We start from the raw sequence: 24891 nt of genomic DNA, 5'->3' as shown, positions 1-24891 counted from the left end.
GGGAGGGAGGGAGGAATGGGAGGATACAAGGGATGGGATAACAATTGAGATGTAATATGAATAAATTAATAAAAAATATTAAAAAAAAAAAAAGAAGAGCAGAGAGGAGCCACAGGCTATGAGCTTATTAGCCAATGCACAGGCTGGTATGTTAACAAGCACCTCCAGTTAGCCATTTGTCCTGAGATTTTGGGGGCCTGACAAGGTCTCTATTGGTAATGGCTCTGAGGGCAGCCTGACTTCCACCAACACTTCATAGCAAAACAGCTCTAATCCAGATGCTCTTATGTTAAATTACACCAATTCAATACTTGAAACTGAATGAAAGTACTCTCCTAAAAGGTAGCTCTTTGTGGAAGACAGCACTACCTACTTAATAGTTCTAGCTCAAGCTAGAAACATGGGACTCAGCCTTGGTGCCTTAATGTTTCTAACCAATCCCCCAAAGTCCAGGTCTGTCTTCTTCCTTTTAAGTATCTCAGAATCAATCTGCTTCCTTCCAGCCCTGCAGAAGACATTACTGCTGGCACAGCATCTCTTGTTTGGATTAATGCACTGGCTTCCTGGCTTCTAGAGTTCCATCACTGTACCTACTTCATGCCTTCCTAAGCCTGACACACTGTCTCTTCTACTTGACACACTGCCTTCTAGGCTGGGGCTAAACTCTATGCATTCTGTTTCAGGTAACAAACCTTGCTGTCCTGATCACCTAACAGCCACTTGTTATCCTCTGCTTATATGACGGGTCTAGGTTTAGCCAATGAATGTAACCTAACTTACTCAGATTATTTCTCAACCACTGGATATCTCAGTGGAGAACAAAACTCTGCAGTCAGAGCAAGTTAACTAAAGACAGAAAAATTCCACAATAACTTCAGAAAGTCCAGGAGTTGCCTTGGTTGTTTGCTCTCTCCAAAGAACTTGGTATTCAGCCCTTTCTTTAAGTCTGGGAACCATCACACTGCTCCCCCATCCTCCAAATTCCTCTTTAGCTTATGTTTGCAATAGATTCCTGTTATCTATAACAAGAAAACTTAAGTTACAGTAAAAACTGTCCTCTGCCCCACTGAGTACTCCCCAGGCTCCCCCTCCCAGATTCCCAGGCCCTAGGGCAGCACTGAAGCAGCTGTGCTGATGATCTCCACATCCTGCTTTCTCTTTCCTCTTGGCCTCCTGCCTTCACCTCTTCCTCCCTAAACGGCCTCTCTGAATGATTCCCTCTCACACTCAGGACTGAGTCTAGTCCTCTCTAGTTTCCCAGAGCCCCTCAGGCTGGACACTCATGCTCCCAAAGGACTCCTCATTAATCTAGCCCCAAGTATAAATTACTACAAGTACCAACACCTACACTCATGCCTGGCAGATTAGGTTCTCAGTGAATACTTCTCAAAGGAACAAACAAAATTAGAAATCCGGTTCATTCAAATCAGTATTCACAGAAGTTTGACAAAATTTTAAAACTACATATACTGGTATGCACCACCACCACCACATAGTCCCAACATTGAGAAGCAGCAAGGATCAAGTTCAAGACACCCTAGTAAAAACAGCAAGTTTCAGGCTGAATTGTCTGACTCAAATTTAAGTAAATAAGAGACGGGGAGGTAACGTAGGAAACGCTAGCTGTACAAGAATGAGGATCTGAGCTTGATCTCTGATACCCATATAAAAAGAGAGGCATGACAGCATATGTCTATAATCCAGGCAGTGGGGAGGTGCAGGTGGATCCCTAGGGCTTGCTGGTTAGTCAGTCTACACTAGTAGGCAAACCCCAGGTCCCAAGGAAGACCTTGCCTCAAAGAATAGGGTATTCTGTATATACCACGCTATACCACATACATACATACATACATACATACATAAAAATAATAAAAAACAAATATATTGGGAATTTAAAAGCTCTAGGCATATGATACTGGCTATATTTTAGTATTAATCATATTCAAAAAGTGGGTCAGAGGGGAGGACATCCTATTGGGATTTTAGGTGAGAGAAGCATGGGAGAATGGGGAAATAGAAGGATCCAAAGGGTCCTAGAAACCTACAAGAAGAACATTATGACGCGCAGATCTGGGTCCAGGAGTCCTGCTTAAACTATGGCACCAGCCAAGGATAATATAGGCAATAAACTTCGAACCCCTACCCAGATATAACCAATGGACAGGACATTCTCCACCACTGAGTGGAGAGTGAGGACTGACTTTCATGTGAACTCTGGTGCCCCATTTTTGACCACATCCCCTTGATGGGGAGGCCTGGTGGCACTCAGGGGAAGGACAGCAGGCTACCAAGAAAAGACTTGATACCCCTATGAACATATACAGGGGGAAGAGGTCCTCCTCAATCACAGACATAGGGGAGGGGAGTAGGGGGAAAGTGGGAGGGAGAGAGGAATGGGAGGATACAAGAGATGGGCTAACAACTGAGATGTAATATGAATAAATTAATAAAATATTTTTAAAAATCATACTCTAAGGTCATTTCTCTGTGTTTATGATTCTCTGTGGTTATGAAAAAAATAGCACCAACCTCTACTTTGTGCCTTTCTTTTACATTGCAAAGTATTTGCAGCGATGAAAAAACTTTTAAGCACATTTAACAACTAAAAAAACTATAGCTGAGTGCCACACCTATAATCCCAGCACTCAGGGAGGCAGAGGCAGGTGAATCTCTGTGAGTTTGAGCCCAGCCTGGTCTACAAAGTAAGTCCAGGACAGCCAGGGCTAAGCAGAGAAACCTTGTCTCAAACAAAACAAAACAAAACATACAAACAATAAATAGACAAAAGAACAGAAGAGCAAACAGGGGAGCATAAATACTAACAGGGAGCTGATCCAACAGTCCAGGCAGGAAGGAATAATAACCTTAGTGTTTATTAAGCAAATAAGTATGAGGTGGTACAGAGACAGGGACAGGTCTGGGGGGAATAGTAAAGGGATGAATACAATGAATACACTGTATGAACGTCTCAAAGAAGTAACAAAAATATCATATTAAAAAATGTTCTATTCCACCACTACCTTGAAGGCATGAATAAAATCTGATACCTAGTAGCTCTTGTTCAGTCAAGGTAACACTTTAAAAAGATTAATTCCCTGTCCCCTCCCCTAAACACAAATACTGAAGTCTTATCCAGCACGTTTTAATGATTAGGGTAAGCCAACGGCTGACGGTAAGCTTCTATCACCCACAGAGAGCAGCCCAGGAAGCAGCAGTCCTCCATGGACTCTGCTTCAGTTCTAGCCTCCAGGTTCCATCCTTGGGGACTCCTCAATGATAATGGACCACATAATCTGTAAGCCAAATAAACCCTTTCCTCCCCCAAGCCGGCCTTGGTCAGTGTTTTATAATGGAGAAGCAAATTAATACAGGCTAGTTAGTACCCCACGATCTAATCGCTTCCCCAAAGCCCCACCTGGAAACACTGTATTAGGAACCATTCTTTCAACTAAAGACTTTTGGGGAATATTTCCTATCCAAACCATAATACTGATTATGATGGCTATTACCAAAACAAACAAATAAGTAAGACCTATTAAAGGGATATGATGACACTAGGTCTTGTTTGTTGGTGGCATAGCTGCAGAAACAGGAAGTTGGGCTGACTTCTAAAAGAACTCACAGTAGACATGTGTTCTAGAGGTTACAGATACAAAGTAGCTCTGGTTTCCACTCAAAGCCCAGTGCTCATACTTCCTTAAACCATGAGCCTTTCTTTAAAAAAAAAAAAAAAAAAAACGGGTTCCTGGAATAAGGATTTGTAGACAAAATGACTCAGATACTGGTTTTCCAGGATGACTTAGTGACTTGTGTCCTTTTCCTCCCCATAGTCCACCCACCCACCCGATGACAGATAGAGGGTAGTAAGTGCCTTCAAGCTGCACTGTCACCACATCCTTATTTTTAAATGGTGTTATCATTTCCCTTTTTGGCAACTCCAAGTTCAGCTTCAGCCCTAACATGCCAACATCAATGTTCTTGTTTCAAACATTCTGAATGTGAAGAATGTTATTTCCATAGCTGTGTGCTGAATTAAGTACTGGGCTAACAGTGCTGTCTGAAAGAAGCGCAGCATGATGGTAAACGCAGGTGTGACGCCACAGAATCTGAGTCTCTGCAGAGGCCTGCAAGTGTGAATTACAACATGGGCTTCTTCCTACATCTCCAGATTGCCAAGCTATCTTGAAAATAATCTATCTTGAAAATTCTGTGCAGTCAATATGACCCAAAACCTATAAATAAATCTATTTTTAGTTAATCACGTCTGGTCACTGTAAAGACTATGGCTATTGCTTAGGAAAAAACAAACACACAAGATGACACAGAACAAGAATGAGGGGCTATGACATAGAGTTTTAACAAGATACTTCAGCTGTACAAGAAATTTCTGAAATTATTGGACAATGGATTGGACTAGAAATGATCATAATGAGTGAGTTAATCCAGAAGCAGAGAGATTCAAATGGCATGTACTCACTTATATCTGCACACTAGCCCAAGGGATATGTCCCATGAAAGTCATCATTTACCAGGAAAGTAGGACAGAGGGGAGGATATCCTATTGGGACTCTAGGTGAGAGAAGCATGGGAGAATGGAGAAATAGAACGATCTAGAGAGGCCTAGAAACCTACAAGAAGAACACTATCATGGGCGGATCTGGGCCCTGGGATTCTGCTCAAACTATGGCACCAACCAAGGACAATACGTGCAGTGAGCATCAAACCCCTACCTAGATCTAGCCAATGGACAGGACATTCTCCACAATTGAGGGGAGAGTGGGGACTGACTTTCACATGAACTCTGGTGCCCCATATTTGACCACGTCCCCTTGATGGGGAGGCCCAGTGGCACTCAGAGGAAGGATAGCAGACTACCAGAAGAGACTTGATACCCTAGGATCATATTCAGGGAGAGGGGGTCCCCCTCAGTCACAGGCATAGGGGAGGGGAATAGGGTGAAAGTGGGAGGGAGGGAGGAATGGGAGGATACAAGGACTGAGATAACATTTGAAATATAATATGAATGAATTAATAAAAAAATTATAATGCAAAAAAAAAAAAAAGACTAGATGAAAGGGGGAGCTGGAGAGTTGCCTCAGAGGGTAAGAGCACTCACTGGCTGCTCTTCCAGAGGTCCTGAGTTCAGTTCCCAGCACCACATGGTGGCTCACAACCATCAATAATGAGATGAGTTCTGGTGCCCTCTTCTGACATGCAGGTGCACGTGCAAACACAACATTGTATACATAATAAATAAGTAAATCTTAAAAAAACAAAAACAAGGGCTGGAGAGATGGCTCAGAGATTAAGAGCACTGCCTGCTCTTCCAGAGGTCCTGAGTTCAATTCCCAACAACCACATGGTGGCTCACAGCTATCTATAATGTGATCTGATGCCCTCTTCTGGCTTGCAGGTGTACATGCAGGCAGAGCACTGTATACATAACAATAAATAAATAAAATCTTTAAAAAAAAAAAAAAAAGGCATGTACCACTATGCCTGGATGTTTAAAAAAAAAAAAAAACAAAACAAAAACAAAAACAAAAGACCAAAGGGCAGGCACACTCCAGGAGGCAGAGACAGGTGAATCACTGTGAGTTTGAGTCCAACCTGGTCTACAAAGCGCATCCAGGACAGCCAAGGCTGCACAGAGAAACCCTGTCTCAAAGCAAAGCAAAGCAAAGCAAAACAAAACAAAACAAAACAAAAGATGTCAGACCAGAAGAGCAAACAGGGGAGCAGAAATACTAACAAGGAGCTGACCCAACAGTCCAGGTGGGAAGGGAGAACAGCCTTACTGTTTATTAATCAGATAAGTATGGAGCCCCCACCTGGTGTCTCATCCTGAAGACACAGAATTAACAACTTCACAGGAAGCGTGCCCAGGGGTCCTTCACACCAGCCCTTCCTCAGTTCAGTAAGGGAGGAAAGCAACGGTCTCTAACCAGTACCCCATGGTGGAGGGGGAGTGACTAAGCCCTTGCAATAAATACTTAGAGAATATAAGTCACTCTCAGATGATGGTTTTTATAACCTTCCATCAAATCACTTTATAACTGTTTGCATATATGTTTAAGTATTGACTAATTATAAAAAGGTACATGCTCCCATACACAGGCAGATACCTACAAACTTCCTGCAAATGCACATTGAAGAAAGAAACTCCTCACTCAGGATATTAACCACACTCAAGGGTAGGCCCCAGGCCCAGCAGTAGATGGCCAACACAAAATGAACGCAATGGTACTTTTGTAGACTTTCCATGTGATATTACTTTGATTGAGCATTTTTGTTTTGTTTTGTTTTACTGGTCTTTTGCTTGCATGTTTCAGTTTCTGATTTTGTGTTTTTATTATTTTTCCATGTGTTTCTTGTGATTTTTATTTTATTTATTTATTTTTTGTTCTGTTAGGGAAAAAAGAAGGTATTGAGCTGGGCATGATAGGAGGTGGGGATGGTCTAGGAAGTATTGTGGGAGAGAAACTATGATCAATTATTCGGAAAATTATTTTCAAGCCAGGTGTGGTAGCACACACCTTTAGTCCCAGCACTTGGGGAGGCAGAAGTAGGTGGATTGCTGTGAGTTCAAAGTCAGCCTGGTCTACAAAGTGAGTCCAGTACAGCCAAGGCTGCACAGAGAAACCCTGTCTCAAAAAACAAAAAAACAAAAAAAGAAAAGAAAATTATTTTCAATTAAAAAAAAAAAAAAAGAGAGACTCTACAGTCCATAGCAATCAGGAATATGTCTAATCTTATACAAGTATCAGTTGAGGAGAGAAGCTAACAACATGTTTTAAAATATGACAAAAGAAAATTTTGAATGTAAAAAAATGTTATGTAAGTTAATTCTTATTATGCTCTTTTCGTAATTATAAAAGTTCCTAGCATCAAAACTATTCACAACTAATGCTGTAATATATGTGCTTTAATATAAAATGATGCACTATAAAATAAAGCAATAATTTGAGGAAGTTATTATAATATGATTAGGAGATAATTCGAAAGGATTACTTTATTGCCTATCTTAGACAACTAAAATAAATTCAGACTAAGAAATCAGTCAAAAGAAGCTTTTGTAGCTGGCATGTGGTGGTCTGAATGTGAGTGGCGCTCCTACGCTCATGTACTTGAGTCCCAGCTGGTGCACTGTTTAAGAAGGCCTAGGGGGTGCAGCCTGGGTAGAGAAGGTGCAGTACTGGGGTAGGCTTTGCCAGCCTCTTCCTCTCTGCCTACCGTCTGTGGAGCAGCATGTAAGCCCTCAGCTATGCTGTGGCAGCATGCCTGCCTCTCTATTGCCATTCTCCCTACCACAGGTGATGGACTCACCCTCGGACACTGTAAGCAAGCCCCCAATTAAATGCTGTTTAAATAAGTTGCCTTGGTCATGGTGTCTCTTCACAGCAACAGAACAATAACAAAGACATGGGAAAATAGCTCAGTCAGTAAATGTTCACTGTATAAACCTGAGAACCTATATTTGATACCCAGAACCCACATAAAAATGGCCTGTGCTGGGTGGTGGCGGCGTACACCTTTAATCACAGCTGTGAGTTCGAGGCCAGCCTGATCCACAACATGATTCCAGGACAGCCAGGGCTATACTACAGAGAAACTTTGTCTCGAAAAACTAAAATAACAAAACAAAAAACAAGAACAAAAGCAAACAAACAAGCAAAGGCCCAATATGGTGGCACATACTTGGCAGGAGGCAGACAAATGGAGCCTTGGGGTTCACTATCCAGCCAGCATAGGCTACTCAGCAAGCCCTAGGCTCAGCAAGACTCTGCAGGGTACAGCACAGCTGAAGAACATCTAACAAAAAAGGCAGGCATGGTGGCACATACCTATAATCCCAGCATTCGGGAGGCAGAGGCAGGTGGGTTTCTGTGAGTTTGAGGCCAGCCTTGTCTACAAACCAAGGACAGCCAAGGCTACAGAGAGACCCTGTCTCAAAAACAACCAAACCAAACCAAACCAAACAAACAAACAAACAAAGAATATATAACAAAAATGGATGGTGAAAAACATTCTGCTTTGTTTCTACTGGCAAGAAAGTCTCTACAAGCAGCCTAAACACACACTTGAGAAAAAAGCTGTCCTTCCTATAGTACTAACCAAGAGCTGCCACCAGCCTAACTGTAGGGAGAATTTGGGTTTCTTTAAAAACTCAGTTACGTTATGTGAACATGTTTTTGTTTTAATCCCAGGTGTGGGATATGGGGCTGCTTCAAATTTGCCACAGCCACTATGTTTGTCTTGTGCTCTAGGAGGGGCTCAGTTTCTGCCAGCTGCAGACAGTTTACATGTGGAATTCTGGAGGACTCTGGAGAGGATATAAGTGGGGGAGCCCTGAGAGGGCCTGTGGTGGCTGCTGCTCCCCTTGGGGCTCCAGGCTGCTGTTGCTGCAGTTTGACAACAAGTTGGAGATACCCTTGACTACAAAAATTGGACTTGCCCCAAGGAAGCCAACGCCCTTAATCATCAGGAAGCACTCTAAAGAGGTCTTCGCCTCCTTCTCTCCTACCTAGCACTGGGGATAGGAAGAGATTAAGGTGGAATAAGGGTTGGAAAGGAGGTAGAGCTACAAGCACCCAATAAAACAGATAAACAAATAAGCCAACACCTAAACTCTTCAACTTTCTGCACCTCAGTAGCTTAATATGTGGAACTTGGTAAAATGACTGTCAGTTTGCTTGGTTTCAGAATAACCAGGTTTTTATTTCATTTTCAAAACAGGGTCTCAATATGTAGGTCTGGCTGTCCTGAACTCACTCTGTAAACCAGGATGGCCTCTAACTCACAGACATTTGCTTACCTCTGCCTCCCAGGTGCTGGGATTAAAGACATGAGCCACTTTGCCAAACTGCAAAAGCCAGTTTAAATATTTTGTTCCCATTACTAAACAGATTTCTGAGGGTGCAGTTTAATGCCATAGAAACACATGAAATTTGAAATGTCAAGATCCAGGTCTCCCTTCACCTTGTCAGGCACTGGCTAGTTTGTGAGGAGATAAGGATTTTCTGGTTTCAATTGGTTCATCTGAAAAAAGAAAAGGCAATAGCTTCGTTTTTCTATAAAAGCTGTGAAGATTAAAAAACATGGTATAGGAGAAGAATCTAATGAAAGAGACCCACATGTTCCTGTGTTCAAAGTTCTCTAACTGGAGGCTGAGCAATTTTTCCCCCGGCTGTGGAAACTATTTTTTCTTTCTTTCTTTTTCATATACAATTATTTTATTTTATTTTATGTTTTCCAAGACAGGGTTTCTTTGTAGCCTGGCTGTCCTGGACTTGCTTTGTAGACCAGGCTGGCCTCGAACTCACAGAGATCCACCTGCCCCTGCCTCTCTAGTGCTGTGATTAAAGGCGTGCACCACCACACCTGGCCTACATTTGTTTTATTACACATGCCTAAAACAAACTACATATAGCAGGGAGAACCATGTGACAATCATGAGTTCTATAAATGTTGCATTCATAGTGGTTTGGCTATTTGTATTTGTCAAACTTGAAGTAAACATCTTTCCTGTCTTGTTGGGTCTAAATTTCTAAATGAAATTCAGTATCTATCCTATCTCATCTCTATTAACTTAACTCCTTTATCTTAATCTAAAAAGATCTTAGCCTCTAACCAACTAAACTTAATTGTAGAACTAAACTATGTGTACTTCAACACACCTTAGAGACTTGAGAAGGAATAGGATTTAAATTCCTGAGTGAACCAGCAGTGCAGGTTAGCAACTTCCAAAATGAACAAAATGACTGAGACAGTTTACTGCTTGAACAGTCACCCAACTCTCTCTATAATGTTGGAGCCTCATCTTCAGCCTTCTGGCCCAATATCTCTGCTAGACTTATTTGCAAGGCAGGAGCTATTGAGGACTTGCTTACCCTGTCTTGGCAGAGTTTGGCCATTGACTCTGTCTGCATCTAAGCTGCCCATTTTTAGGCAGAATTCTGTTTGTGGCAGGAACGAGGTCATTTTGCCCAGTGGCTGGTTTGCCACATTTGAAGCCATCTCCATAAGGAGGTTCTTTGATGCTCATCATCTTTGAGGTCGGCTGGGTATGTCAGGAGTTAACTTATCTTGTTGTCAAAGAAACTTTAGGATAATAAAAACATCTTTAAATGCCATATTCTGTGTGTCTCTGAGGCTTCTGAAGACCTTATTTAACTACTTCAACTCATGTATCCATAGAGCCATATCTGTCTGTTAGACTTAGGATATATATTCTTTTGTTAGGATCTGACAGGTATTTGACATGCCCATGTTTTGTATCAATATACTAAATTCTACACTAACGACTTAGACATAACCTTCTTTGTGAGTAACATTAAGGCCTTGAGTTAAGGAGTAGGTTCAATCATCTACCTTTTGTTCTATCCTCCGTCTATATTTCTATATCCCTCTTTCTTTCTTTTCAGCTCCTATCTCCTTACTTACAGATGAAAGATAAAGGAAAAGAGAGGTATCCCTGAGTTCCACCTAGTTTTCTCTCTGTGTAAGACCAATAATAACTTAAAACCACTTCCTGATGAAATTAAGCATTTGTAAACCAAGAGAGCAAACAGAAACCTACTCAACCCCCCTTATAGGGAGTGGGACATCATTCTCTTGAGGTTTCTTCGCACTGAATTGGGGTGAATAATACCTTAGAAGGGCCCCCCCAAAAAGGGGGAAATGGTTAAGCAAGCCAGGGACTGCATTTGTAGTCCAGTTTCTAAATGTTGCGAGATTCCAGGCTTAATAAGAGATTGAAATGCTGGTCCAAATTGGATCAGAAGCTTTCTACAATGCTGTCCGGGAAGCTGTCCAAATCTGATGGGTAACAGCATCAGAGGCATCTGGGGCTGGAGCAAGGAGGACGCGGGATGTCAGCATCCTAGGCTGAACAATCTTAAACTTGCCTATAGTCCAGAGATTGCTGTAATTCTAACCAATAGGACACACTGAAATTGAGACTCAACGGTTCCATGGCTCTTCCTCATACTATTAACTCTATCAGAACCCACAGCAGTAGTTGGATGTGCAAGGGAAGCAGGTCCCCAGAGACTCTGGGAAAGCTGGCTTGGAACCACAGTAGCTACCCTACACTTGGAACCTCATGTTCCCTAGCAGTTTATGAAAATTATCAGGATAGTTCTCAAAGTAAATAATTCTTCCTAAACTGTAAGAATAGCCTTAAACTGTTCTTTCAATGCCTGCTGTCATCATTTCTAACAGAGGAGAACAGGGCCACCTTCTAAAGCCTCCACTTAAGATTCTGTGATCCTGAGCCTTGCCTCAGAGAAAGTTTAACCCAGATGGTACTTCTAACAAAGGCTCCTTTATCACGACTCCCTTTAGCTCCTGCCAAGTGTGAGGCAGAGTCTTCAGCTGGCTCTGTAACTTTACACAGCAGTGGCCACTGGCCATCTGCAGCCACCACACAGCAACAACTATTTAAGAGCACCAAGCTGGGCAGTGGTGGCGCACACCTTTAATCCCAAGTACTTAGGGGGAAGCAGAGGAAGGCAGACTGAGTTTCAGGATAGCCTGGTCTACAGAGTGAGTTCCAGGACAGTCAGGGCTACATAGAGAAACCCTGTCTCAAAAACCGGAGGCTGTGTGTGTGTGTGTGTGTGTGTGTGTGTGTGTGTGTGCGCGCGCGTGTATGTAGAATCAAAAGTTAATGTACTCAAACAACAGAAGAGTACTTTATACAAGACTATAATTCTGTCATCCAGAAGGACGTGCCTGTCCTGAGTGGTTCTGAAAAGAAAAAAAGTCCTAGATTGTTCTAGGACTAGGAGGTCTACAGAAGGCACAGCATGTTCTCTCTTGATGATGGGCGCATACATAAATTCTAATTCCTTATGGAACTCTCCCTAACACTTTACAGTTCCCAGCAGTGGTTTCTGATGCTGAGGTCTGTCTAGACCTTGGTTTCTTTTTTCTTTAAGACCTTGGTTAACTAGATATGACCACGACATAGAGGTCCTATATGAAGAGTCCTCACTCTACTTCAACCTTGCTCTATGCCTCATAAGCACAAGGAAAAAAAATTTTTTTTTTTTTTTTTGCATTTACAGTTAAATTCCAATGGGGTAAATTTGATCAGTACTACATTAATCTGATACCTCCCATAGTGAGGCGGCTTGAAAATATCTTGTATATGAGGGCCCTCTCAGTCTCTGTTTCTGTCTCTCTCTTCTTTCACTCACTGTGTGGCTCAGAATGGCCTCCAACTTACAGTCCCCCTTCCTTATTCTCCCAGGTGTCTGGATAGCAGTTACATACCATCTCACTTAGCTACTGATGTGTCTTCTAATTTTTATCTTATGAACTTGAACAGCCTTACTATTCTATTTCTTTCCGTCCATACTTTTTCAACCTCACATGGACCACTCCCCTGAAGGCCTACTATAGCTCTATTTTACTGTAAAAGTCTCTTCTTCCAACATCCCACCACTATGTCTGTCTGTCTGTCTATGCCCCACTCGCAAGACATGGCCTCCTTATGTAATCTTAAATACCTTCAAATTCATTAAAGAGCCCAGGACTCATGATCTTCCTGCTTCAATTTCTTCAGTGGTAGGATTATAGAAAAGTGCCACAATGCCTGTCTTCTTTGTTGTTTCTCTAATACCCTTAAAAGCCTACATAAAGGCCAGTGAGAAGACTTAGTGGGTATAGGCACTTGCTGCACAAGCCTGGCAACCTGAGTTTGTCCTGGAATCCAACTACAAATGGAAAAAAACAGAACAACTCGACAAAGCTGTCCTCTGACCTCAAACCAAGAACCATGCTATGCAACTCAGAAGCACATCATGCACACATACACAATAATAACTTTTAAAAATCCTATATGAAAGCTGGGTGTGGTGGCGCACACCTTTAATCCCAGCACTTGGAAGGCAGAGACAGGTGGATCGCTGTGTTGCTGTGAGTTCGAGGCCAGCCTGGTCTACAAAGCGAGTCCAGGACAGCCAAGGCTACACACAGAAAATCTGTCTCGAAAAACCAAAAATAAATAAATAAATAAATAAAAAATCCTGGAGCCGGGCGTGGTGGCGCACACCTTTAATCCCAGCACTTGGGAGGCAGAGGCAGGCGGATCGCTGTGAGTTCGAGGCCAGCCTGTTCTACAAAGTGAGTCCAGGATGGCCAAGGCTATACAGAGAAACCCTGTCTCAAAAAACAACAACAACAACAACAAAATTCCTATATGATAGATGGGGTACATTCTAGTGAGTAGTAGCTTCTTCAGCTAATGATGTGTCTGTGTGTTACATGCTTGGGAATGACCCTGAGCTAAACACACATCTTCCCACCAAATGACACGCTAAAAACCCTAGCTTGCTTGTTTAAGGATCAGTCATAAATTAGGTAAAATCCTTATAGTCGACATTTATTGTAGTGGAAATTTTGGTTTCTTTAAAAACTCAGTTATGTTACGTAAATTTTTTGTTTTAATCCCAAGTGTGGGTTATGGAGTTGCTTTTAGTTTGTCCAAAGCTGGTAACAGCCTCCTGTGGCTTGGAGAGGGGCATGGTCTTTGGCAGCTGCAGTTAGTTTAATTCTGAAGATTTGGAGAGGGTATAAATACCAGAACACAGAGAGAGGAAGGGGCTTCAAGGAGACGGAAGGAGGAAGAAGGCTGCTTGTTCGTCCTGCTGTGTGTGCTGTTTGCTGCTGCTGGATATCTTGATGACCGAGACTGGTATTTTTCCAAAGAACCCAGAACTAAGTCTGAAGAGGTCTATGTCCTCTCTCCCTTCTAATCTTCTCTCTCTCCTACCTAGGGCTGGGGACGGGGGGGGGGGGGCAGTATTGGAAAGGTATTGAGGTATAGGAACCCCAAATTAGACAGAGTTCAAAGTAGCACCAACCATTTATTATTTTCGACAATCCATTTCCCTATTTCTCCTTAGTAAGAGAGAATATGGAAACCCTGAGGGCTGAGGATAGAGCCCAGAGGTGGATTACGTCCCTAGGAGGCACAGGGCCCCCAAGTTCAATCTCTAACACTGGGGAACAAACAAACAAATAGGAGTAATTTTAATTTATCTTATTTAATATTTAATTTAATAAATAGGAGGAGGAAAACCCTGACTTCAGAGACCAAGGATAAACACATGTCCAAATAAGGTTAGACAGACTTTCCTGCTCCCAATATGGGAATCTTAAGCCAAGTAAGAAGTATGAAGCACAGCTGGAGCTGACTCGAGAGACGACCTCAATAGGTCAACTAAGATCCCAGGTCTTCTGTCCTGACCTACAACTTTTCACTAAGTCCCTTTCTTATGTTATGGAAGATGGGCGTGGTGGCGCACGCCTATAATCCCAGCACTCAGGAGGCAGAGGCAAGTGGATCACTGTGAGTTCAAGGCCAGCCTGGTCTACAAAGCGGGATCAGGACAGCCAAGGCTACACAGAGAAACCCTGTCTCAAAAAAACAAAAAACAAAACAAAACAAAACAAAAAGTTATCTTATGGAAAATTGTTTTCTATGGTGTACAACCAGGACAAGAGCTAGTAGATAGTAGAGTGCCAGAGACAACAAAAGCACTTGTGTACCTCCCTGTACACTACTCTTCTTTAAAAAGAACAGTAGAAGCTTGTAGCACAAACCTCATCTTCCAGTGTTTCAGTTAAGTGGCTAACAAGGGCGATGACTACATACAGCATGCCTTAGGGTTACTATTGCTGTGAGAAAACACCATAACTAGAGCTGGAGAGATGGCTCTGAGGTTAAGAGCGCTGCCTGTTCTTCCAAAGGTCCTGAGTTCAATTCCCAGCAACCACATGGTGGCTCACAACCATCTACAATGAAATCTGCTGCCCTCTTCTGACCTGCAGGTGTTACATGCAGATAGAACACTGTATACTAAATAAATACATCTTAAAAACAAAACAAAACAAAAAAAAACCCGTAACTAAAGTAACGTCCGCGTCTTGGTTCATCACCAAGGAAAGTCAGAACAGGAACTCAAGCTCCTGGAGGCAGGAGCTGATGCAGAGGCTATGGAGGGGTGCTGCTTACTGGCTTGCTCCCCATGACTTGCTCAGCCTGCTTTCTTATAGAACCCAAGGACCACCAGCCCAGGGATGGCACCACCTACGACAGACTAGGCACTCCCCCATCAATCACTAACTAAGAAAACACCCTATATTTGACTCTAGCTTGTGTCAAGTTGACATAAAATTAGTCAGCTAGCACACAGAACATATTTCCTGTTTTCTAGGTACTTCTGAAAACATTAAATCATTCCTTTAGTCCTCTTATGGATAACAAAGGTGCCACTTAAGACACCAAAGAAACATGCTCCACAAATTCCATTTGTTTGTTTATTTCGAGACAGAGTCTCACTGTGTAGCCCTAGGTGGCCTGGAACTATGTAGCCTCAAATTCACAGAGATCCTCTTGCATCTGCCTCCCATGTGCTAAGTTAAAGAGTGCATCACCACACTCAGGACAAATCCCACTCTGAAAGAACTGGAAGAATCCACAATAAACATAGCTAGCTCTGCTATACACAGACAAGCCAAGATTTTGGCCAAGGTAGTTCCTTAGCATTTCAACCACATTCAATACTTTAAAAACAATTATCTTCTTTGAATGTGTAAAGGAAAATGATCTCAAATAGAAGAAAGCGAAAAGGAAAAAACAAAACCAACACCTGGGTTTGACCAAAACGCCAGTCTTTTTTTTTTTTTTTTTTTTTTCGGGGGCAGGGGGAGGTTCGAGACGGGGTTTTTTTATGTTATCTTGGCTATCCTGGACTCGCTTTGTAGATCAGGCTGGTCTCGAACTCACAGCGATCTGCCTGCCTCTGCCTCCCGAGTGCTGAGATTAAAGGCGTGCGCCTCCACTGCCCGGCTCCCTGTGCCAATATTTTCAATGATCTACAATGATCTAATAATGAACACAATTTTCTAAAGTCATCAAACTCTTACTTTCTTACACTAATTTTTAAACAAAGAAAAACTGGTTCTGGTCCATATTTACAAAGGCTTTGTCAGGGGCAACAGTGGTGGAAACAGAGCCCAGAGCTACCCAAGGACATCCTTTCATCATTTAGGGATCTGGATTCTTTGATTTCACTACAGAAAAGATTTTCAGGACAAGCAAGTATGAAGCTTGAAGATATCTTACTATTAATTTTAAGCATGGAGTTAAGGGAAAAAGTACTCAGAAAGAAAAGAAAACACCCAAGAGTATGGTGTGGGCATCTCAAGTATCTTTACAGTAACCAGATATATTGCTTTTGGTGGATTCTGACCTTATATCTCAAATCTCTGCTAAGGAACTTAAATGAAATCGAAAGGTGGTTCCTGAGGTACATAGGATTATAGATAATAAGGTAAAACCTGAGTCACAAGGGTTACAGGGGAAGTTAACATTTTTTTTCTATCCCCCCCACGTTCCGTGTGTGTGTGTGTGTGTGTGTGTGTGTGTGTGTGTGTAAAACGTAAGGCTATATTTGAAAGTCATATGTCAGGCCTTAAACATGTTTCATTGCTATTTTAACATGAGCATTGCTTTAACATTAAATATGTCTATGTAAAAGGAATATTATCTTGGGGCGGGGAGATGGTTCAGCAGTTAAGACCACCACTGCTGCTCTTTCAGAGCACCCAGGTTCAAGTCCCAGCACCCACATGGTGGCTCAGAACCGTTGGTAACTCTAGTCCCAGAGGATCCCTCTTCTGGCCTCCTTGGACATCAGGCAGGCATATGTGCAGCTACACACTCAGGCACAACACCCGTCTACAGAAAATAAATAACAAAAAAGCTTTTAAAGGGAATATTATCTTTACATTGGTAATCTTCAGAGCAAGTACTGCTAGTTACGCTAGAATGTTTTTACTCTGAGACATAGTCTCACTCTGTAGCTCTGGTACCCTGGGACTCACTATTGTAAAACCAGGCTGCCTGCCTCTGCCTCCCGCATGCTGGGATTATAGGCCTGACTTTCTTTATTACACTACAATTCCTACTTCTCAGTTAGTGAGAGGCTCCAATCACATTTCTTTCCTTTCCCCACATCCTCAAACTTTCCCCTAGCTTTCTATCCTGCCTTACCTTTGTGACTTTACCAATGTACCACATTTACACTCCTGAATCAAGACTGCCATCTCCAGATTCTAAGAAAGACTATACTCTTCCCTGGGCCAGGCTACATTATATTATAAAACAAGAATTATGCTGACACCTTCTAAGCCTCCTCCCCCAAACTAAAATATTATAATGCAGGTAGCGACCTGCAGCTGTGATATGCTAGGCAACATTCCCTCAAAAATCCTCTGAATGAGAAAAACTGAGTGAATATCTGATTTTTTCCCTAAAGCTCTGCATGAGAGCAACATGTGTTCAACCCAAGCCTGAGGTTAAGTAAAGTTACCCTATAGTTAGAGGCTCTGAGATATGCAAAGAATAAACTGAGCTAGAGAGGAGATATAAATCAGATTGCCAAAGGTCCCCTGTTAGTTAATTACAGGCTTAACACACGCCACGTCTATGAACTGCTTCTGTTTCACAGAACGAGTAGCTACCCAGGGAAGTACTCAGCCGCTTGGAGCCAGTCAGCAAGCAAATCTGTGCAGGAGATATAACAGACACTTGGAAGCTGCTTCTGCTAAAGGAGAGTGACTTCTACCTAAGCTCACCAGTTACAACGCTAAAGCCTGGCATCTTCATTTGTGCCTATTTCTTTTACTCTGATCAGACTCCAGCCTGACCCTGCATAGCCTTGATAAACTGTCAAAAGCTGTCTACCTAACTCATCCCATCCTCTGTAAGGCTGAAGGTGCTAAGGTAAGTCCTGTGTGAGAAAGCTTGGTACTACTGTGGATTCTAGTAACAGCAGGGCCACACAGAGCAGAACACTCTCCAAATATAAGCAGTTATGTCTGTGATGGGTGAGGCTACATGCCCTGGAGCTGGAGTAACCATCTCAAACCAGATGGATTCCCTAACCTTCCTCAGCACACCTTGCAGAACATGAACTGACACATGATTAACCAGACCACACCTTGACTAGGACTGCTTACCTATGCAGCGCTCCAATTTTTACTCCATTTAAACTAAAGCCCATGCCATCACCCCACAGATGAACTTGGCCTACTGGACCCTTTTTATTTCTCTTCCCAATGCTGACTGAAATCTTTCTTTGCTTTTCATCAATATACATTAATTGGTAAGCTGGGACAGGTGGCTGACACTGCCTTTGTAAGACTACTGGAGCTTGGCCTTTGCCCTAAAATTCCAGTTACAAAGTCACAATCATGCCTCAACTACCCTCCCTCTCATCACATTCCCCACCTCCCGCCTTACAGTCCCCTAGGGTGACAAAGTGCAAGCCCATTCTGGTCACCTTATCATTCTGTCAAAAAAATGTGGTCCACTCCACACAACTTAACTTACATTATGGTAAGTGTGCATGGTACAATCTAACTGTTTTGTGGAGTGAGGATAATAAAACTGTATTCAAGATTTGTAATTGGGCATGGTAGCTCTCATCTGTAATCTCAGCACTAGGGAGTCTGAGACAGGAGGATCATTTAGAGTTCCAGGCCACATGAGGTCACATAGTAAGTTCCAGGCCAACATGAACTACAGAATGAGACCATCTAAAAAAAACAAAAACAAAAACAAAAGCAAACAAACACTACCAGGATTTACATTAAATCTAACTTTAAAAAACACCTCTTCCTAATGAACTCCATCATTGTTTATCTTAGGATGAATTCAGATTTTTGATTTATTTTTCTTTATATGTATGTTTCTCTCGATGTAAGTACATGTTATGCAGGTGTTCATGGAGGTTGTAAGATGGTGTCAAATGCCCTGGGGTTGGAGTTACAATGACCAGAAGCTGTCAGGCAAGAGTGAGAGAAACTGGATTTGGGTCCTCTGGAAGAGCAAGTGTTCTCTGAGCCATCTATCCAGCCCTAGTTCTCAGTCACACTGACAGAGAACAAGAGACAAAGGAGGCTCTTCTACAGCCTGTGTCGTAAAGGTACATCTATACTTCAACCTGTAGAAAGGAATCTGCCTACACAGTATTATAAACAATTGACTGCATCACAGCCCTGTTTGCTCCTAAGAATGGAAGACTCACGAGCCTTGGTGTACCCAAAAACCTCTCTACACGGACACATACTGAGGGGAAGGTGCAGAAGCCAAAGGAGAGAAGCAGCAACAGCACGAATGGCAGAGCCAGGGCTGACCACCCACCCAGAGGGACGAGATGACCTCTGAAATGACTGATTGACTGCTCTGATTCTCTATTACGTGTGCTAGCAGGAGACAGCCTGAGGAAAGCAGATCTTCGGGAATGTTAGTCCTTCAGCTCTCCACACAAAGCAGAGTTGAAGGATTGTGCATTTTGCAATGGCTGGTACAAGCTCTGGTATACCAGTTAAAATTTCAAAGGCAGAATCACATGACTCATGGTACAGATATGAGTCATAAGGCCACAATTACAGCAAGTCCCACTGATCCCCATCCCATCTCCATCCCACCCCACAGCACTGGGGCTACAGGTGGGTGCATGGCCAGCCCACCTTTTTATGTGGTGCTACGAGTGAAAATTCGGGTCTTTGTGCCTGTGCAACAAGTACTTCCCCGACCCCCAACCCCTTAAGACAGGGTTTCTCTGTGTAGCCCCGGCTGTCCTGGAACTCACTCTGTAGATCAGACTGGCTTTGAACTCATAGAGATCCGCCTGCCTCTGCCTCCAAAATTCTGGGATTAACAGGGTTAGCCACCATGTCCAGCATTCACATCGTTTCCTAGCGTTTTCCATTTTACTTACAGGCCAGCGTGCGTTACTTTCCAATACCAAATTCCTCACCCCTAACAGAAGGCACTCTTCAGAGTTCACTATCCAGAGTTTGCTTCTTCTACAGCTTACCCCCTCCTATTAAAAGTCTGCAGGCAGCCAGGCCATGGTAGCACACGTCTTTAATCCCAGCATTTAGGAGAGAGAGGCAGTCAGATCTCTTGAGTTGGAGGCCAGCCTTGTCTACAAAGTGAGTTCCAGGGGAGCCATGGCTACACAGAGAAAGGCTGTCTGGAAAAACGAAAAGTCTGCGGGCTTGGGGCTGGAGAGATGGCCCAGCAGTTAAAAGCACTGGCTGCTCTTCCAGAGGACTCAGATTTGAGTCCCAGTACACGGCAGTTTACAACCAACTGTAATAGCCTTTTCTACACTGCAAGGATGTCATACATATGCTTGCATGCACACAAAACACCCATACACATAAAAAAAAAAGTTGGCACACTCATCAAAGCCCCAAAATGTACTTCAACATGAAAGGGGGCAGGGGGCAGGAAAAACATCCAGTCCAGTCTTCTCACTCCACTATGGAAATATCTGACGCTGTCAAATAAAGGAGATAAATAGCATCAGGATGAGGAGACATAAAGTCCCTACTGCTGGAGGCCGGAAAGATGGCCATCAATTAAGAGCACTGGCTATTCTTGCAGAGGACCCAGCTTCCATTTCCAGTGCCTACATGGTGCTCACAGCTTCTAAAAATCCAGTTCCAGGGGACCCACTGCTCTCGTGGGCACTGCTCTCACAGGGTCCACATACATGACACACATGCAAGCATAACACCCATACACAAAACTAAGAACAATAAAAACCCACCAATAGAAAAGGCCTAGCATAAGAGAACGGGTTGTGCGATTCTTGCTTTAAATAGCTTAAGGTTTTAGGAATACAATGAGGCAACAGTTCAGTAGGTAATGTAAATGGTATTCCTGAACTGGGAAACCATAGCTTAGAGTAGTTGTAAAAACTGTAAAGTCAATAGGTGGTTTGATGTGTTTTTCTTGCTATATTAGTGCAACCCTACTTAATGCTTAGATGTGGTGGTGTACACCTTTAATCCCAGCACTTGGGAGGCAGGTGGATCGCTGTGAGTTCGAGGCCAACCTGGTCTACAAATCAAGTCCAGGACAGTCAAGGCTACACAGAGAAACCCTGTCTCAAAAAAACCAGAAAAAAAAAAAAAAAAAAAAAAAAAAAAGAATATAATATGGTCTGTCCTGTACTTAGACATATTTGGATGAGTATCTGACAAACAAATGTACATTCCTGAAAACACACTTGCAGAATTAAGCTCTGCTCTTCCATTATGGGCTTCTAAGGTGAAGGAGAAGGAGAAAAAGCTCACTTCCAGTACCCACACTTAACAACATAAAGAACCAAGGAGAAGAGCCAGGAGGCTCACACAAAGGGAAGAGTGCAAATACTAAAATCAATATAGCACAATTCCAAAATAAATAAATAATCAAACAATTAAGGGCACAATGCTGATGGATTATTTTTCTCTAAGACTGTAGCTCAAAGAACAATTAAAGAACTAAGGAAATTCGGGGCTGGGGAACATTCCAGTATTCAAGAGGAGGATGAGAAACTCAAAATCACCCTTGGCTTACATCCTTGGCTACTTTACATTCTTGGTTACTATGACTACATAGTTAAGTTCAAGGCTAGCCTAGGCTAGGAGACTCTAAAAATACAAGCAAAAGCTGGGCAAGTTGGCATACACCTTTAATCCCAGCAGAGGCAGGTGGATCTCTGTGAGTTTGAGGCCAGCCTGGTCTACAGAGCGAGTTCCAGGACAGCCAGGGGTTACATGGAGAGGCCCTGTCTGGGAAAAAGAAAGAAAGAAAGAAAGAAAGAAAAACAGACAGACAGACAGACAAACACTAAGTGCTACTACAGTTCCCCTCTTCACAACAGCACTGCCCTTTAGCTTTAGGATCCATGGTCGTTCTTCAAGTCTTACTTATTAAGTCCTAATAACTAAGCAGAAATCTTGTCTCGAAAACCAAACAATCAAATAAAAAACTCCCCAAGAATAAAAAGTCCACACATCAACACTCATTCAAGAAATACTTTGGGGCTGGGTGTGGTGGCGCACGCCTTCAGTTCCAGCACTTGGGAGGCAGAGGCATGCTGATTGCTGTGAGTTCAAGGCCAGCCTGGTCTAAAAAGCGAGTCCAAGGAAAAACCAAAAAGAAAAAAAAAGAAAAAAAAAGAAAAAAGAAAGGATAGAAAGAAAATACTTTGGGGACGGGTGAGATAGATGCCTCAATGGGTGAGAACACATACTGATCTTTCAGAAGACCCAAGTTCAATTTCTAGCACCTAAGTCAGGCAATTCACAACCACCTGTAACTTCAGACTCAAGGGGGTCCTATGGCCTCTGTAGGTACCTGCACTTACATGCACATACAGACACACATGCCCACACACATACATATCATTAAAAGAGAAAAAGAGCCGGGCATGGTGGCGCACACCTTTAATCCCAGCACGTGGGAGGCAGAGGCAGGCAGATCACTGTGAGTTTGAGGCCAGCCTGGTCTACAAAGTGAGTCCAGGAAAGCCAAGGCTAACACAGAGAAACCCTGTCTCAAAAAAACCAAAAAGAAGTTAAACATAAAATTTCTATACAATCTGGTAGGTTCATACACGTAGACCTTTATTTCACAGGAAGGGAAAACATATTCATACTAAAACCTGGACATGAACATCCACAGTAACTTTTTCATTTCCTAAAAACGCAAACACCTAAATGTCTTTCAGGTGAAGAGTCCAACAAACTATTGTACATTCATACTATGGTGCATGCAATGCAGACTGTGTAATTCCACTTATCCGAGGTACTCAAGAGTTAAAACTAAAGAGAAGAACAGCAGGTGCCTGGAGCTGGAGGAACAAGGAATGGAGAGCTACCTGTTCAACGTGTACAAGAGCTTCAGCTTTGTAGATGTCTCATAGTAATGGTAGTGTACAAATATGGATGTACTTAATGCAAAAAAGGGGGTGGGTGGGGAGCACTCATGGTGGTCACAATCTGTAACCCCAGCACTCAAGAAGCTAAACAAACCAGGCGGTGGTGGCGCAGGCATTTAATCCCAGCAATCAGGGACGCGGAAGCAGGGGGATCGCTGTGAGTCCCAGACCAGTCTGGTCTACAAAGCCAGTCCAGGACAGGCAAGTTTACACAGAGAAACCCTGTCTCAAAAAACCAAAAAAGAAAAGAGGAAAAAGCTAGATTGGACAAATTCAAGGCCAGGCAAAAAAAGTGAGATTCTACACAGTGAGATTGGGGTGAGAAAGGGATGGGTTCAGGGAAGGCCACCAGCCCAGAAACGCACTTGAGGGTCCTAGATTCTCACTCAGATTATATGCCGCACAAATTCTTAACTCTTTGATCGTCTTTGGTGCCTGGGGGGAGCCGGTGCTAAGTGTGCAGAAAGTGCTTCGGCCACACACCAGTCATGGGTCTCAAGGAAAAGCACATGCTATGGTAAACACTGAGCTGAATTAGAAACCATTTTCTTGCAATACCATTTCTACTGCAAGAACAACAGATAACCATGGTGACTTAAAGCATCTGGCACACATTTCCTTGAAACTAAATTTTGAGGACAACAACTGTCGATATTTTGTTGATAGAGAGAAAAGTCACGGTTTCCACTGAAAACTGCAACGCTGGAAAATTACTGCATCTTGAGTTTGACAGTTTCCCAGATACTTACGAATTTAATGAAACCGATGGTGATTTTTAACGAAAGTCGTTTAGAGACATGAATAAGACGTGTTAGCATCTGGGATCTTCCTTAGTGGGGTAAGCCAATACAAACCGTTACAGTAAGTAACAGTTCCATTCAAATACAAGACAGTCATAGGAATTTTCATGTAACTGTGAGCTCAGGTTTCAAATCAAAAACTAGCCTAAGAAACCACCTTCCGACTTGGAAAAGCTATTAGAATATTAGTCTTCCAGCTGTGCATCTATTTAAGACCAAGTTTCCTTTAAATAGTTCATTCAAAACACATCACAACAGACAATGCAAAAGGAGAACGCAGCTGCTTTTTCTACTAAACGAGACTTAAGAAGGATTTGTAAACTATGTAACAGGCTGTTCATCTTAACTTTTTTGTTCAAGGTATACTATTTTTCATTAAAAGGCGTTATGCATGTCAATATACCATGCATTATTCAACGAATAAACATTTTACAGGTCTGTTCTCATTTCTAATACAACCGTCTGTGCTGTCCTGAGACCCTCTGCTCCATCCTTCCTACCGGTACAACGTGAATTACTATGAGCCAAGCTCTGGGGCAGCTTCTGACCTCCCACCCCTAAGCGACACAGGACAGCTCAGCAGGACCACGAAGGCCTCTCCCGCCTCGGGCTTGGGCGGGCGCGTGTCCGGGCCTCTCGCCAGCTGCAGGCCGCGCAGCCGCGGGGAGGCAAAGGTTGCTAGCCCGCCCGCCCGTCCGCCGGCCCGGGAGAGGCTCTGGCAGCGGCGGTCCCAGAGCGCGCGCGCGCGCGCCCGTACCTGTTGGTCATCCCGGCCGCCACGCCCAGCATCTCCGCGGTCCACACCGGGTCCTTCTGTGGCCTCAGTCCCCGCCGCGACGGCCGCACCTTCTTCCCTCGTTGCAGCGACGAGCCGCCGACTGGAGGGCCGGTCCCACGCAGGAAGGGGGCGGGACGGGGCGGCCCAGCGGCCTCTAGCCCGTCGTGGCCCGCAAATGGCGGTGCTGACCACGCCCCGAAGAGCCCCGGCCTCGGCTGGTGAGGGGGGGGTGGGACTAAGTGCGGCCGGAGCAGGGCTGGGGCGTGGCGAGGCCTCGTGGGGGCGTGGCTAAGGTCAGCGGAGGTGGGGCGGGATGCTGGGGTGGAGTGTTGGCTGGGTGAGAGCGGGGTAGGGGCGGGGCTAAGTGAAGAGGGCGGTGTCTGGGAGGGGGGAGCGTAGCGGAGACCCTCCAGCATTGGGCAGAAGGAGTCTTGTCCCCGCCCCTGAGTCGTCATAGCTCCCCCTCCCTCCACATAGTTCCACCCCTTCCTCGGCCCCGACCCCAAGCCTG

At 43.6% G+C, this 24891-nt stretch overlaps 1 protein-coding gene across 1 annotated transcript in view; it reads right to left on the bottom strand.

The window, feature by feature from the left end:
- Nucleotides 1-24533, bottom strand: part of Lims1 (LIM zinc finger domain containing 1) — a 101507-nt gene extending 76974 nt beyond the window's left edge. Inside the window, exon 1 of the mRNA XM_051153071.1 lies at nucleotides 24360-24533. Coding sequence (XP_051009028.1) covers nucleotides 24360-24391 — 32 coding nt within the window. The 5' untranslated portion in view covers nucleotides 24392-24533. The remainder of the gene's footprint in view (nucleotides 1-24359) is intronic.
- Between the last annotated feature and the right edge of the window lie 358 nt (nucleotides 24534-24891).

Source organism: Acomys russatus, chromosome 11 (genome assembly GCF_903995435.1).
Source record: "Acomys russatus chromosome 11, mAcoRus1.1, whole genome shotgun sequence".
NCBI lineage: Eukaryota > Metazoa > Chordata > Mammalia > Rodentia > Muridae > Acomys > Acomys russatus.
Note: the sequence above shows the minus strand (reverse complement) of the source record. Positions and strands in the feature narration are given on the sequence as shown.